The 17009-nt window shown below is 39.9% G+C and overlaps 1 protein-coding gene across 2 annotated transcripts in view; it reads left to right on the top strand.

Moving 5' to 3' along the window:
• The window catches only part of LOC122671996 (protein FRIGIDA-like), a 40541-nt gene extending 29232 nt beyond the window's left edge, over positions 1–11309 (top strand). The window contains exons 2-4 of one of the 2 annotated variants that reach the window (XM_043869500.1): positions 9950–10125; positions 10227–11091; positions 11219–11309. In XM_043869500.1, coding sequence (XP_043725435.1) covers positions 9950–10125; positions 10227–11091; positions 11219–11259 — 1082 coding nt within the window. In that variant the 3' untranslated portion in view covers positions 11260–11309. The other variant, XM_043869499.1, reaches the window with a different exon arrangement.
• Positions 11310–17009: the final 5700 nt, after the last annotated feature.

Here is a 17009-nt window from a genome sequence, read left to right as displayed (position 1 = left end):
TCTACTAAAAGAGGGAGGAAAAGGTACCTATCTTTGTTAAGATTACTCCTCTCCTCCAATGGAAGCCAGCAAGACTCTTTGATTGCAGGATGATCAACCTCCAGCAGGTGAAGTCCTTCTTGGCCTCTTCCCTTCTTCTCTCTCTTTTTTTTTTTGCATTCTCTCCCTCTCTTCCATCCACGGTTTTGGGGGCTGGGAGAGTCCTCTGTTCATGTGAGGCCTCCCCTCCTCTATTCCCTTAATTTGTTCTTCGATCCCTCTTTCCAATTTTGTGTCTAATTTCAAAAACCTTTTAATTCTCTATATTCTTGCTAGCTCACCCATTATTCTACCCACCATGACTACATTCAATGTACCTAATCTCTACATTGAAATCCTTCTTTGTAATGTAGTTCTATATTGGAAGGGATCCAACTAGAAGCCAATAACTGGGATCTGCTATGAATTTGGCAGTTCAGCTAGGTCAAGATAGGTGATTTGATCAAATTTGGGTTAGGGTTTAGTTGGGTTTGGGGTCTGATGATAGGGTTAGGTCAAGTTGATGTAGGGGAGTCTATCAGTGAAGGTCTCGCTAAGTTTTAATGGAGTTAGGTATGTAAACTTGAATGGGCAGCAGGTTAGGTTTAGGTTTTCTAGGTTTTGAAAAAAGTGGAAGAATAGGGAATCTAGGGTTTAGGATGGTCACCTAGGGCTGATACCTGGATTGAGTTTCCCTTATGGTGAGAGGAGAGTTCGATCCAAAAAAGGAATGATTTTGATGTCTGGTTTGTTCTGGGCAGAATTTAGGTTATGGGGATGATGTTTAAAGATTGAGGGGATATTAGGGTTTTGTTTAGAGGATTAGAAGAAGAAGGGTTTGGGTTGGGGATGTTGCACTTGTTGATGCAGCACCAAGTAGGTAGAAGAAGAAGAAGAAGAAGTCCTGACATTAGGGCTTAATTAGGGAGCCATAGTTTAGGTTTACATTCTAGTATTTCTATTCCATAGTTTATTTTCTGCTATTTAAATTGAAACGGTTTAAAATTGGTTGCATCCAATTGGTTCAATTGGGTCAATTTAAGTTATTTAGCTAAGTGCTTTTTAACTTAAGTTAATAGGGGTAGTTAGGATATTTTACTGCTTTTAAGGTAATAGCTTTAGATTATAACCACACCCTTCCCCGATTTGTGGGGGAGGAGTGATTAGATTGTACTAGGATTTGGCATTAGCCTCTATTCTAAATTTTGAAATCGTGCGAGGCTCCCCCACAAATTATTTGAATTAAAATTTCATGTGTTGGCTGCCATTGCTGCTGTTCCATTGCTCCCTTGTGAGTGTGTGCATCCTTGTGGATATCAAGGTAGAAAGGGAGTGGTGGAATCCAGTTGACTCCTTACGCCGTGACGGCTGGGAGGATCTTCTTCAGCTGGGAGGTGGTTTTATCCTCCTATCACATAGCTGCTGCCTCCATTGAAAATCACCTTCAACAAGTAAGTTAATTAATTTCGTTCATTCCATTCTTCTTCTCTTCCTCCAACCCTAGCCTCCATTATCCCATTAATTCCTTTAAACCCTAGATCATCTAAGTTACATTAACCCTTCATCCATTATCAGAATTCAATCAGATTCAAACCACAGCCCCTTTATACCACTACCTATACTCGACCCCAAGCTACTGCCTTATTTGTCTCTCAAACCCTAAAATCGCCCAACTCCATTAAACCCCAAAAACCCTAAAATTCCAGAATCAGTACTTCCAACCATCAAAAACCTCTCATACTTGGATTGAATCTTCCCCTCCCTACCTGGAAAATTCGATCCTAACCCTAGCCCTAAACTCCCATTAAAATTCCTAATTTCAACCTAAGTTCTAGATCCCAAAACCCGAAACCCTAACCCTAGAATTTCAGAATTTTAATTTTTTGTTAAACCTATTCAAATCCTATACCATTAGCTTCCTTTAGATCTGCTCATCATTATCATATATCACATTCACTCATGCCTCTTATCTAACCCTAACTTTAAGTCAAATCAGCCTACTTTGCCCCAATCGGCTGATCAATTTCAGAATCATTGTTCACCTGGCCTCTAATGGGACTGCCTCCTATTTAGAGCTACATTACTTGTTGTCTGAAAGTATTCTTGACCCTTGCAGAGAATTTCCAGCTGCTGATTATATCTTCAAGAGATCGGCTAGGTCAGAACTGGAGCTTGAATGGAGATCGATGGAATGGGGTTGTGGAAGGCTATCTCAGCCTGGGTATCTCACCTTTACAGCCTATCTCAAGACAGTAATGTTGCAGAAAGCAATATCTTTATTTCATAACTCGTGGGGGCTCAACTGGAGCTCTTACATATTTATAGTCTTATGGCTGAATAGAAAAACAAACTCAAATTAGGACTAGGACTCCCAACTAGGATTCAAACTTAAACTAGGAATCCTAATTAGGATAACTCAATTTTAAAAATAAAAGATTAATTAAAAGGCCAAATAAAAATCTAATTAAACGCTAACCTAAGTCCACGATTTAGTATTAGTGTAAGGGAATCCCCACACCTACCCTATTCCTACCCTAATGCTGGTGTAGGGAAGAATATACCTGAGGCTGGTTCAGTCAACCAATGTACATCAACTCCCCTCCTCTTAAAATCATGTCTTCGACGAATGGATGAAAGACATGTAGTGCTCGTAGAGGTCCGGATCAAGGCGCTTGAAGTTGTCAGCATGAATCCAGTTATTGTCACTGTCAAGTCAATTTTTCCATTTGACAAGGAAAGGGTAATAACCTCGAACATCCTGCATAGTAATGAATTTGTTGTCAAGCACGTTTTCAACATCCATAGGAGTAATAAACTGTGGGAGCCAGAGACCAAGCTCAGTGTCACCCTTGCCAAAATAGTGACCTACACAGAGTGTGAGATCAGCCATGTTGAAAACATTGCTAATCTTCATGGTTGGAGGTAGCTCGAGCATGTAAGCATTGGTTCCTATGTGTTGCAGCACTTTGAAAGGACCCATCTTGCGAGGATGGAGCTTGTGATTGACTCCAGAAGGAAGTCGCTCTGGAGAAATTCGAACCATCACCAAATCACCTGGTTGGATTCCACATATCGACGATGGCGATCAGCTGCTGCCTTGTACCCATCATTGCTAATAGCAATGATGTCGACAAACGTCTGCATGTACTTCTGTAATGTGGCGTAGGAATTCATCAACTTCCACGCTAACCCGAACATGAGGAAGGGGAATCAAATCCACAGGGTGTTGAGGTTGCAAACTCAAAACGATCTCAAAAGATGTACGACTAGTAGTACGATTGACGGAGCTGTTATACGCAAAATCTGCAATATCAAGGATAGAAGACCAGTCCCTCTCGTGGTCACGAACAAGGCATCTGAGTATGTTGCCTAGGCTGCAGTTAACCACCTTAGTCTGACCATCGGTGTGAGGATGAAAGGCTGTGGAGAACTTCAGCTTTGTATTCGTCTTCATTCATAGCATCTTGCAGAAGTAACTGGTAATTTTCACATCTCTATCCGAAACAATTGACTTTGGCAGCCCATGAATACACACCACCTCTTTGAAGAAGAGCTTGGCTATATGACTTGCATCAAATGTCTTCCGGCAGGGAATAAAGTAAGCCATCTTCAAAAATCTGTCCACCACTACAAATATAGAATCATGTTGCTCTCATGTAGATTGTAACCCAGGACAAAGTCCATACTGATTTCAGCCAGGGTGCATGTTGCATTGGTAGAGGTGTATATAGGCATGTGTTTTGCTTATCTCCCTTAGCAAGCTGACAAACACGACAATGATATTGCTGAAATTCTGATTGAAACACTATTAGAATGATGCTAGGCTGTGAAAATTCCTGATCTCTGTCAAGGTTTGTGGTACTGGCCAATCAATTATGCTTTGCACCTTTGTTGGATCAGCTTCGACCCCTTATGATGATATAATAAACCCAAGGAAGATAACCTTAGGCAGCATAAAAGAACACTTCTTGAGATTTATGAAGAATTTCTCTTTACGCAACACTCTCATCACATGCCTTAGATGATCAAGAAGTTCCTTGGTGGTGTGATTGCAGATAAGAATGTCATCAAAGTAAACCACAAGAAACTTGCCGATGAATGAACGAAGTACCTGTGTCTATCACATGCATGAAAGTACTTGGTGCATTTGTAAGGCCAAAGGGCCTCGCTTTCCATTCATATAGTCCATTCTTTGTGATATAGATCACAAGTCCATATGTACCCGCAGGAACAAGCCCCAAAACCAACCCAACAAGGTTGTGGATTTGACTGCAGTGAGAGGCAACCTAGTTTGATGATGTTGCAAGTTTTTGTTGGTTTAATGGAGCATCACCTAAGGCAGCCCCAGCCCAGAGAGAAGCATGAAGTAGATGTGAGACCAACCAAGACAGAAATAAAAAAAAAGTTGTTGTTCACATGAACAGTGATTTGGGGCTGATATGGACAGCTGGTGTGAAGATTAGCTGCTGGATGTTGGTGGAATATTCTATTAGAAGCTGCTATTAACTTAGTTTCTATTTTTATGAGCCTTTAGTAGTTATTATATGTACTAGTTTCTAATTTTGTTCTTTGCATGTTGGCTGAACTATAAAGCCTAGTTTCTATTTTCATTAGGTTTCTATTTTTAGAAGTTGATATTTCTTTTAGAAGTTACTATTTCTTAAGTTTCTAATTTTGTAAGCAACCCCTCTTGTAATAGAAACAGAATTGGAGAATAGAATTTTCAGGCCATGTTGCCATCGGTTTTGGGAGAAATTCCATGTTTCAACAGTTGGAATAGCTGTGGGTGAGAGACCTAGGCTGAGAGAGCCATTCCTCTACCCCCTTCTCTTCTTTATCTTCTTCTCCTTTCTTCTTATCCTTTATGTTCTCCATTCATATGTAATAGAAAAAAAGCAGTAATAAAAAAAAGAGTTTTAGTTATTTAATTTGTTCCTTATTGTGTTGATCCTGGCTACAATCGATCTCTCGCTGATTCTCTGGTTCGAGGTCGACTCTTGCATTACTTTGTCTTGGATGCAGTCTTCCACTCATCTTTTGGACGTATTCAAATATGATGATATTCACTCTTCAAGTCAATCTTCGAAAAGATTGCAGCACAAGTGAGCATGTCTAACATATTGTCAAGGCGTGGGATAGGAAACCTGTACTTGACGGTGATTTTGTTGATTGCTCTGCTATCAATACACAACCGCCATGTGCCATCCTTCTTTAGAGTAAGTTGTACTAGAACAGCACACAGACTCATGTTCTCAACAATAAACCCCTTTCAAAGCAGATCATTCTCTTGTCTCTTGAGCTCGGCATGCTCTGTAGGGCTGAGACGATAAGTAGGCAGATTAGGTAATACCGACCTTGGTACTAGGTCAATGGCATGCTGAATGTCTCTCATTATCTCATAGGAGGCAGCTCATCAGGAAGATCATCTGGTACTGAGTCTGAAAAATCATCAAGTAGCTCCCTTGTGGGCTTGGGATGAGTAGCAATAGTGACTAGCGACACTTCTTTCATGACCAAAGCTAATATCAGCCCCGTTTCCTCACTGGTAGCAAGGAACTCTTGATGAGGTAATGCAAGAAGTCATGACTCCATGAGTTTTGCTTTATTGGTACCTGTACTAGCACGTGGTACCTTGTTGCTTGAACCTTCTATTATTGGCTGCTTCTTGTCAGTGGTCTACAAAACCTGTTGTCGCTTCAGTTGGGCAGCGCTAAGTCTTGGTTTCATCAATGGTATGTTGAGTGGATTGAGAATTAGTGGTTTCCCTTTGAAGTCGAAGAAACATTGATTTTTGTATCTCCCACCAACACATTGTTATCATACATCCTTGGCCTCCCAAATAATACATCAGTCAAAATCATGGTGATCGCATCACACCAGACATTTTCCTCATAGCCAGAAATCTTAAGTGGTACTGAGCATCACTGATTAACTTCTAAAATATCATTATTGAGTAGAGATACCCTTGTAGGGCTGCGGATGAGGCTCAACTTTAAGCTTTCCTTTCGATAACAAAAGCCTGAGAAAGCTCATTGACACAACTCCCACTGTCCACGATCACTTGTGCTGTCAATGGTCCACTAGTCATCGGTGTATAAAAGATACAATGTCGACGCCAATCTTCCCTTTTAGATTCAACAACTAGGATGTATGTCGCTAGAACCAGAATAGCTCTGATACCAAATAATGTAAGACTAGAACCAAAATAGGTCTAATCCCAGGCATGACCAAATAGAAAAAACTCTAGAGTCTTAGTAGAACGCGGCATGAACCATGGACCATATATTTTAGAGAGGTCGTATTTCTTTGGGTTGGTAGTAATGGAATGGTTTCGTTGTCTAAAATGAAGAACATTTCCCACCAAAAGATCAATCCAATTATACCAGAACAATGGGATCTCAAATTGGTAACCACAAGAGAAGTAGGAATTATAAACCCACAAATTTGTAACCTGTTTGAAGCAGCAATCTAGAATAAATAATTCCTGAATAAGAGAAGCGCAACAATCAAATCAGTGGTGTTGAGTGACTCTTGGATCTCAAAACCTTGATGCAAACTCCAGAATACACATCCAATGGCTTGGTTGCAGGTTTTAAAACAAAACAGAAAATAGAAGAAGAATGGGGATCGAGTAGGGAAGAAGAAGGGGGAAAGGAAGGGTTGGCTATCTCAGCCTGGGCATCTCACCCATCCTATCTCAAGATTTTCACAAAGGCTCAAGCCAATATTTCATTAGTCAAATTCATGTACAATGCTGGCCTCCCTTACAAACTTATGTGGAAGACTCAAAAATAGACTTAGACACTAAAAAGGAAAAGCCTAACCCAATCTTTAACTAATAAGGTATCCTAAATTTACTAGGAAAGTGAAATAATAAAGAAAGCAGACTAAATCAGGACTCTAACTAAACTATTGAAGTAAATCCCGTTTTCCTACTTTCTACCCATATTTTAAGCCCATTAAATTTGCCAATTACAAAGTAAACCCATGGGATCAAAGTCCCAATACATATATGACCTAACCTAAAGCTTATTTTCAATAAAATAAACCCTTTAGGTGACTTACCTACATCACTTTGTTTGCCCATTCATTCCATTATAGGCTAGGTTGTCAAATATCTCTACTAGCTAATTAGAGTAAGGTGGGATAGACATCAAATCACTCCAAAATCTTGCCATTTTACCATATGCCAGCCCATTTTTTACCATGTTGGCCGAATTTTCCCCTCACAATGATTTCTATTTTTATAAAAAAAGCTAGGCCAATCCCCTTGGCTGCCCCTTACCATGTTAGTTGAGTCGAGCCCAAACCAACCTAACTTGATCAGGTTAGCCCACGTAACTATGTATCGTGTCATATCTATATATAAATACAAGCATATATATAATATACAAAATTTGTATATATATACCTATTTATATAACACAATACATACTCACTTATACTATATAATACATATATATATATATATATATATATATATATATATATATATATATATATACACAATACAAACATCCTAGGCATATTCATACATGGCTAAAAGCGTACATATTTATGTCTATGTACAAATACCAATTCTAATACAAACATGTATATACGTAACACCCTTACCTAGAATGCTATGATTAGACATCATGAAATAAACGTGCAGTGATCCTATTATCCATACCTCATGTTTGATTGTGCCCCAAGTCAATTACCACCTCAAAACCCTGAAAATCCCAAAATTATGCCAGTTAATTACTCCATTCAGGGTTTTGAAAATTTGGGGTATTACAAAGTGCAACCGACGGCCTTGGAAATTTGTTTTTCTCTTCGGTATGAGTTGGAAGAAATAATCTAACATACAAAACGATTATTATCTTCACCATTTCAAGTTTTGGGATTTATAGTGCTCAAATCACAAATTGAAGAACATAAAAAGGCCGGCCACAGAGGAATTAGCTCGCTCTCGCTCTCACTGCAACACTAACGGTTGGATTGGTCAAAGTCTCCCATTGAGACTAGAGAGACCAGTGAGCTCCTTGCTCTCCTCCTCTCTCGCTCTCTCGCTCCTAGCCTCTTTGGCCCCAGCTCTGGCGAATAAACCGATTCTCATAGATTATCTAGCAGAAGGTGGACCTGATTCGGTTTAGGTACGTTACTATCCCAAACCAACCATTTCTCCCTTGATTATCTCTCCCCCAACCTCGACTATTCCTCGCATACCCCATCTCTGACTTCTCCGATTACTTCTCCTTCCACGAATCTCTCTCTCACCTCCCCCAACCAACCATTTCTCCCTGTTTTTTCTCATTGAAGACAAGACCCTCTCTCTCGCCTCCCACAGCCTTTATCTCGCAGTTCCCACGACTCCTTTCTCTCACCTCCACATCTCCCAACCCCGATTTTCTCTTACTGCCCTACCCCCAATCTTCTCTCATTGCAGACGAGACTCTCTTTCTCTCACCTCTCCCAGCTGCTCCCGTAAGGTTTCCTGCTCCTAACCCCCGATTTTATCTCACGACCCCCTCACATCTTATCCCCTTCTTCTCACCTTCCCTAGCTCATACCTCACGATTTCTAGTTTCCATGACTCCCTCTCTCTATCTCTCATCTTCCCATCTCCCAACCCTGATTTTCTCTCACAGCCCCACCCTTGATTTTATCTCACCACACCCACTACCCCCCCTCTCTCTCTCTTGTACCCCATCTTTCAACCTCTCTCTCTCTCTCTCTCCCCCCAGCAATCCACGACCCTCTATCTCTCTCGCCACCCCCTTCTCCTCACTCCGAGTACCTCCCAACAATCCACGACCCTCTTGGTTGCTTTCTCTATCCCCTCACTCTCTCTCAACTCCTAGCAATCCACAACCCTCTCTGTCACCCCTCCCACTCCAAAGCAGACTTTTCTCTCACAGTCCCACACACCCCCGAATATTCTGCCCACAGACGAGTCCCCCACCCATGTTTTGCTGTTCCTCAGCCCCACTATGTTCGAGTATCCCTCCCCCCACTTACCCCCACACCCTACCAGACTCCCCTTCGGCGGTAAATTACATTACTAAGGTAAGAGTTTAGCATATTGGAACAAAGGGCGACTTTGTTAGCCTACCTTCTACTACGGTAAGATATTTTGGCACATTTGGAGACCCTGCGGAAAGACCTTTTGTATTGCGTGCTTTTATTGTCAATATTGTCATATTGTACTACTTGCCCCTCATATTAGTGCTAATTATGAATTAGTTGTTTACGGTATAATGATTATTTGTTTAGTTTTAAGCATTCTTTACCATTATTATTGAGACTGCACCTAGATCAGCATTCCTGCTCTGATACCATGTTAGCAGCCTTCAGGAATGAATGCTTGAGTGATCAATAGGATCACCAAGCCTCTTTATTTATAATAAAAGGAGATCAAAAGATTACAGAAATACCCCCCTCATAACCGACTCTAACTAATGAGTTGGCTATGGGTGGAAAACCCCATAATGCCCCTGTGGGCTACATAACTCAACAAATATTTCATATCTGCATGTCATCTAAGATTTTCGGCGTACATCTATTTCACTAGGCTAAGATTTAGATATCATTTCAATTTCATTTTATGCAAGTTGCTTAAAATCAAATCACATTGAATAACTTTATTCCCTACCCTTTGGTGTCCTGTACCTCTCCACTTTTCACCTTGCTAAAGTTTACAGTACAGAAGCTACAGTTCCAGGTTTCTGCTTTGTTCATGGCTTTGCTATTGAAGAACCTATGTACTAAAGGTATTAGCATTTGTTGATGTCATTGACTTCTTATCAACATGAAGCAATTGATAATATGATACTTATGCCACATCTACTTCATATTACTTGAATGTTACCATAAAAACTGGAGTGTGGACAATTCTAACCGAAATGTCTTAGTTAAATCATCTCAAACTTTCCATACTGTGTCACAGATATCATTCAAGGGATGGAGAAGAACAGAATGCATATTGAAGCTATTGATGTTGCTTGTACTTTTTGGGTTGAGGAGGAAAAATTCCCTCAAAAAATTCTTGCATCATTTTTACGTGAATCCAAAGAAATCTGGAAAAGAATGAGGAGAGAAGCACAAGGTTCTCCTGCACCACTGGTATCTTTCTCTCTGTATCTCTCACACAGGCACACAAAAACAATGTCTAATGTCTAAATGGGTTTGTAATTTTGATCTTGCAATGTGACATTCTTCCACAGAAAGAAGCTAACGAAAGGCAACTTGCTGCCCTGAAATCCTTAATTAAGTGTTTGGAGGATCACAAGATGGATCCTACGAAGATTCTTTCAGGATGGCATATTAGTGACAAAATTACCAACCTGGAGAAAGAGATAGCAGATTTAGAAAATAAAATAGAAGAAAAAGCTAATTTGAAGAGAAAAGCTGGTGAGATTGAGTCCTCAAGAAGGATGAGAACCCATGAAGTGAAACGTCCTTGGCCTAGCACCAATATTTTGCCTCAGGAACTTCCTGCAATCTTGGTGTCACAAGAACAAAGGACTGTTGGTCTCCCTGTTGGCAGCAGCTCAAATGATGGATTGTCTAATAAGAACATTTTCACCAGTGGATTCCCCAGTCTGCTTCGTGGATACTTAGGCGTCTCATCAGTGGCTAGAGCTGCAGTACAAGATACAAAAGGAAATGTTCACGGCACTATAGCTGGAATTGGCAGTGGGCTTGCTACTGTAGCAGCTAATGGATCTGGTGTAGCTGGGTCGTCAACACGAAGTGGTGGTGTCTGGTCCACTGGGCCATTTTTTGGAATTGGTGGTGCTCTACTTGGGGGAGATGGAGTTGGGCAAATAACAGCTAATGTTGTTGGGCCATCTGGATGGTATGGGGATGAAGCCTTCAAAAACGGTTCTGTTCAGAACAGTTTTCATGATCCGGCATCCAGTGGGAAAGGCTTCTTTGGGCTACAGCCATCTCTGGAACAAGGCTTTCTAGGCCTGCCAACTACCCAAACCCCGACTGTTATGAAGCAGAGTTCAGGATCAAATCTTTATCGATTTGCAGATACAATTTTGGAAGGTGATACTTATTACCAAGGTGGCTCTTACACGGGTAACAACACCTTACCTTCTTCCATGCATGTTCACGCATCTTTCCCACATTCAATGGATAATAATTCCCATCTCTGATATATTTGTGGGGGCTTCTATGTTTTCTCTCCTCTATATGATGTTGGTAGGAGAAGCAAGGACTTGCAAATCAAATGCTTCGGGCTACTAATTGGGCCTAGATCTGGTCTCAACCTAGGTCCATGCTGATTAAAATTCCATGGATGCTGTAATGGTAAAGAAGTGCTAATTGTAGCCGGTGTCGTCCTCTTAGGGTAAATAGCGTTAAATTTACGCTTGCCCCTAGGCTCTTTTTTTTTGGGGGGGGGGGTGTTGGTTGTGGTTTGGGCCGGGGGTTGGGGAGGAAGGGAAGAGCAATGTATTTTTTGTTTTCTTGTCATCAAATTATTGAAGATGTAGTTAATATGGGTTTCCTATGGCTGCTTACTTTTCTTTTTTCTTTGATAAAATAAATTTATTTTATTAATTATTTGTTGAGGACTTGAAGACAAGTCTGAATTAATTATTTTCACAAGTGTTTGGCCCAACAGAGAAACCTTCACAGGGTTTTTTTTGTTTTTTTTAACACAACACTACCATGATTTATAAATTGAAGAATTCTACCAAGGTGATGGGAGTACAACAGGGGTAGGAGGGGGGGGGGGGGACTAACAACCATACATTTGAAAGAAACAAACTTGAAGCTCGCACAGCAAAGTAATGAGCCTCAGTATTGAGCTTCCGGGGAATGTAACAGAAAAAAACTGAAGAAAACAAACTAACAAGAGAATCTATATCAGTTAGAATATGAGCCCAATCAGCCACTAGCGCCAAGGAGAAAAGAGATCCAGTCTTGAAATGTTGAGCCACGGAAGTCCAAAACGTCAATGCGGAAAGGGGACGACCTTCACAAGACTAGACTCTAGAGGAACGTCCATCTCCAAGATGAAATATTTTGAGCTGTTTCATTATGCTGCTCTTTTTGTACTTTGCTAAAAGGAACAAAATACATAGGGACTTGCTTGGCTTAGTTAGTAAAAGAAAGAACCCACTTTACTGTCTTGAGCAAAAATAATCTAATTTCCTCTGAGTTTGGCTTTGAAAAAGGAACAAAGCGATTTTGTCTGAAAGAATATGCCATAATCCTTTAAGCTTCGTGGAACGGTTTAGGTTCTCAAGTGATCTTAACCCTAGGCCATTTGGAGAAGAGCCCTGGGCATAAAAGAGCTTATCCGGATGATCCTCTCGTTCTGGATTTGTATCAGGATTTCAGAGCGAGGACGGTTTAGGGGGTTGTAGTGCTCGAATTGCTTCGGTGGTCTTTTGCTGTGACGTCGATCTGCCTGACGCTTTTTCCTCTCCTTTCCTCGTTGGTCCTCATCTCTTTCAGTCCTTTTCCTCTCCGATCTTCCTTCCCGGTTCTCCATTTTGGCATTTAGGGTCTTAACCGCATTCATGAATTCTTTGCATCAAGCCTGGAGCTCCATCAGATTACTGGGTTGTTTCTTGTAGAGTTCCCAGTTAAGATCTTTGTTATTGATGCCTGCAAGCAAGGTAGTGTATTCGCCAATCGGGTCTAAATCTTCGACCTCCAGTTTTACCCTTAGTAAGTTTAGGAACGACAATCATACGAATACGGATACATACGACAATTAAATGAATTAGACGACGATATTACTTTTACAAAATCTGGCATAATAAAACGTGTATGACAAGGATACAATACGTGTTTAATGTGGCCACTCTATAAGCAAAATACAAGCATATATTCACTATGTAACAGACATTCACCTCCTAATAAACAAAATAATAGCATATAGACAATGATTTTATCACAAAGAAACATCACAACTGTCACACGACTCACACCCCGGAACCACCCCCTGGGAGGATCCGGTGCCTGACCCGAATACCCGAAGTATCCAAACACCTCCAGGATCCAGATACAATAAATATAAGTCACAAGCAAAATAAAGTTTAAAATATAACATGGTTTTATTGTCAGAGTACGCCCAAGTTGTAATATTTAGATAAAGCTCCAGTTGTATTATCCACATCCTAGTCCCTACATTCAGATTACTGTTATACACAGTACCCCAAAAAGGAAGAAGGTAACATATCTAGTATTTACAATGGATTTTCATCTATCAAAAGAATGTAAAGGAAAAGCAAAAGAAACGAAAAGGTCGGTCTACATCACTAGTCCCCATTCTCTCGGGACACCTTGATCGTCTTAATAATAGGGCTCACACCCCTCTCCGTTCATATCAGTATGTATACCATCACCATAACCCTTTGGCTCGAAGTTATCTTCTCCGTCACCATAATATCCACCTACAGGATCATCTAAAAAGAAGAAATTCCATAGGGGTGAGTTCCACCGAGCCCAGCAATTAAAGGATAGACCACACATACACAAGCATGAATCCTAAATGCATGAATTCAATTTTAATCTTAATTTCCACCTAACAAGCAATGCCTAAGTCACTAGGTTAATGACACGCCAACAACTCGGGAAACAATCTCGGTTCCTTTTGCACCTCCCCGAGATGTAACGTCAATTGTTGTATGGAGCCCACACTGGTCGTTGGTATTACATACCTCCCCGTGGGTAGACCCAGATAATCATAGCATGGACCCCATCCTGGTATGTACTCCTCGGGACAAGGGGCTATGGTCACCCAACCCCTGAACCCCTGCTGGTAAGGGTTGTACTATTAAGGAATGACATCCCTGGCCATATGTAATCTAAATGGCATAGTACGAGGTGTACAGTGCTCCCGTATCCCATACTACAGCACACCATACCTCTCGTTTCCAAGCCGACTACAACATCTATTCTAACACAAAGATTCATATTGTATACTATCCCACATCATATTGTTCACGTCCATAGATCATAAATAATAAAATCAATAAATATTATAAACAAAATAGGAATTTAAATATGCATAAGATTCTTAACAAATAGTACTAAGAATGAATTAAACACTCCCAAAAGAAATCAAAGCCTACCCCCCACTTACCTTGTTATGTTTGCGTTTACGATATTGAAATAGTCCTCGAGACGGTTGTCGATAGGTTTTGATGACCAAATTATTATTCCCTATAATTATTAAGTCATACACAAGTATTAGAATATGTTTGAGTGTTGGTGGGATCCTAGGGTAGCCTTAGGGTTAGGTTGAAATAGGCTTAGAATCAAATTCAGGTTTAACTGTAGTTATAGAAATTTAAGGAAAAATGGGTTTTTGTATGGAAATTTCGGATCACTTAAGAGGCAGAACTAGGTAATGTTTTCTTCTAACAAAACGAAACCCTATGAGTCTAGTTTAAAATTGGAATTAATGGAATTACGATCCGCAGTGCAAGCAACATCGGATGCAGCATCGGACTCAACTTGGTCGTGCCTCCGACCTTAAGTCCGACCCAACCAAAGGTGCAGACAACATTGGATGCAACATTCATATATTTTAAATCAAAATTGAAGTTAATTCATAGCTTAGGAAGGATTCTTAAGAAGAATTTCATTAATTCTAAAGTTTACTTAGAGTTTGAAAGTAATAGGATGAGTTCTATAAGTCTTGAATTTACTGGGCAATTGAAAGTAAGGGAGATATAGAATGGATTCAACAAGGAATTGCCATGGAACTTGTGATTAAAGAAGAGAGTAAAGTAAAGATGAGGTTATTACCTCAAAACAACAATTTAGAACTCTAAGAATTCCACCTCTTCCCTTTTTTTCCACTTTTCCTTCTTCCCTGCTTCTCTTCTTCTTCTTCTTCTCTTTTCGCCTCTTTTCTGTTTCTAAGATTTACAATAGTAGAGGTAGTAACGGTGAAGGGGTTTAGTTTGTTTTAGTTAACCCATTAACACATCTAACTAATTTTATTATATTATTAAAAGTAAGTTGATTGTATTTTATTTTCCATTATGATCAATACCCTATTGTTTAATAATTCACTCACATGACACCTTACACCATGTGCTAGGTGGTTTAAATATAAATTAACACTTCACACATTTACACTATAGGCTACCTCCTCCTAAACCTACTAAACCATGTTAATAATGATAAAGAGATAAGCATTAAGGATTTTCTATCCATCTACCCATTACGTTCACACCTAAACACTCCCACCTCCTAACTTTGCTTAACACCTAAAAACTTGCTAGGTGGCTATAACCTATAGATACACCTCCTACATCCATTGCCACTTCTAGTTACTAATGCCACCTCCTATTTCACTATTTCTCTTAACAACTAATACAATATAACCCCTATGTTATATAAATCATATATATACTATAATACATTATATACTATAAAATTATTATGATTTATATAACTTATATAAAAATTAATATTATAATACATCTTAATTTATAGTAACATTAATATAATATAACCCATTTGAATAACATATAATAATATATTAAATAGAATCCTTGGAAGTTCACATATGACCTGCATTGGATGCGAGGCCGGATCCAAGCCTGGGCATGAATCCGATGTACCCTACTATTCAGCCCACATCAGACTTAAGGCTGGATGCAAGACTCTGCTTGCCTCCGATGCCTCAATCATGGTCTTTTGCCCATGTAATCTTAGGGTTCTTCTTTGGGGATCTTCCCCACCTTCTTTACACACTCTCGTAAAAAATATTTAAGTTTAAAATATCAAACACGGCTTATGCTTGTCAGTTAGTGGAACTTACCACGATCCGTACATCTGTTGATGGGTCTTGCAACTACATGGGGGAGGTATCCGTCATTTTACTGGTACGTGACGCATTGCTGTAAAAGTTCTTTCTTTATCATCTACCCATTCGAACACCCAACCAAAATTCCATAACGTACTTGATGCTATGACTTCGGGCTGCGGATCTATAATCGAATTCGGGTTAGGGTTCGGGTTTCGGACTTACAACCAAAGTTCAAATTAGCCCGGGTTTTTGGACACGGGTCTCACAACAACTAAAATAAACACAATATAAGATCCCCTATTACATTATTGAACAATATAATATCCCTTATTTGTTGAACAATATAATATCCCTTATTACATTGTTGAACAATATAATATCCCTTATTACATTATTGAACATGTAAACCTCAAAAGAAAATTCCTTTACTTTGCTATGTGCATGTTCTCCCTGTGCTGTCCAAATATTCTTCTCATTTGTACAAAAGATTGCCACTACTAGCCTACATTTTAAAGAGTTGGTCAACTTCAAGATCAAGAAGCCAAAAGCAGGTTTGCAGGGAAAGAAAAAGCAGTACAACGATGGGGGTGATGTTGGCAATCGTGAAGATCACATCAATGAACTCATCTCGAAGATGAACTAACATCACCAATGGAAGTTCATGTACCTTAGTAGTAGGTTAAAAAATTTATATTGTCAATGGAGAGCTTAGATTACTTACTGCCAAGCTTGTGCTTATTGGTCTATTACTTCACATGGCTTAGAATTATACTCATCAAATAGCAGTTTTGTCAACCCATGTTACTCTCATATTTGTTTATGAAAATTTTGTTCCTTGAATTAAACCACAAAAAGAGGAAGCAGAGAAAAAGAGCAAATAGAGAAAAAAAGAAGAGGAACAACTTACAAAGACGAAAAAGAGAGAGCCTCAGATGTAGTGTTCCCACCAGGCCACCACTACAATTGCACTGCAACTGTTTGGCGAATGGAGTCGGAGAAGAAGAAGAGGAACAGAGCTTGTCTGCCTCTGCAATCACTAATTCATCCAGCTGCAATCAACCGACCACCTGAACTGAAATGAGAATGGAGAATAGGAAAGGGGGAGAGGGTATTCAACCTCAAAGGAAGTCTCGTCGGCCACCTGAATTGAAATGAGAACGGAGATGAAGAAGATGAATGGAATGGGGCAGTTGGTGGCTCGGGTTCAAAGAGTCGA

Source organism: Telopea speciosissima, chromosome 8 (genome assembly GCF_018873765.1).
Source record: "Telopea speciosissima isolate NSW1024214 ecotype Mountain lineage chromosome 8, Tspe_v1, whole genome shotgun sequence".
NCBI lineage: Eukaryota > Viridiplantae > Streptophyta > Magnoliopsida > Proteales > Proteaceae > Telopea > Telopea speciosissima.
The sequence above is the reverse complement of the archived record's forward strand: the minus strand, read 5'-3'. Positions and strand labels throughout refer to the sequence as shown.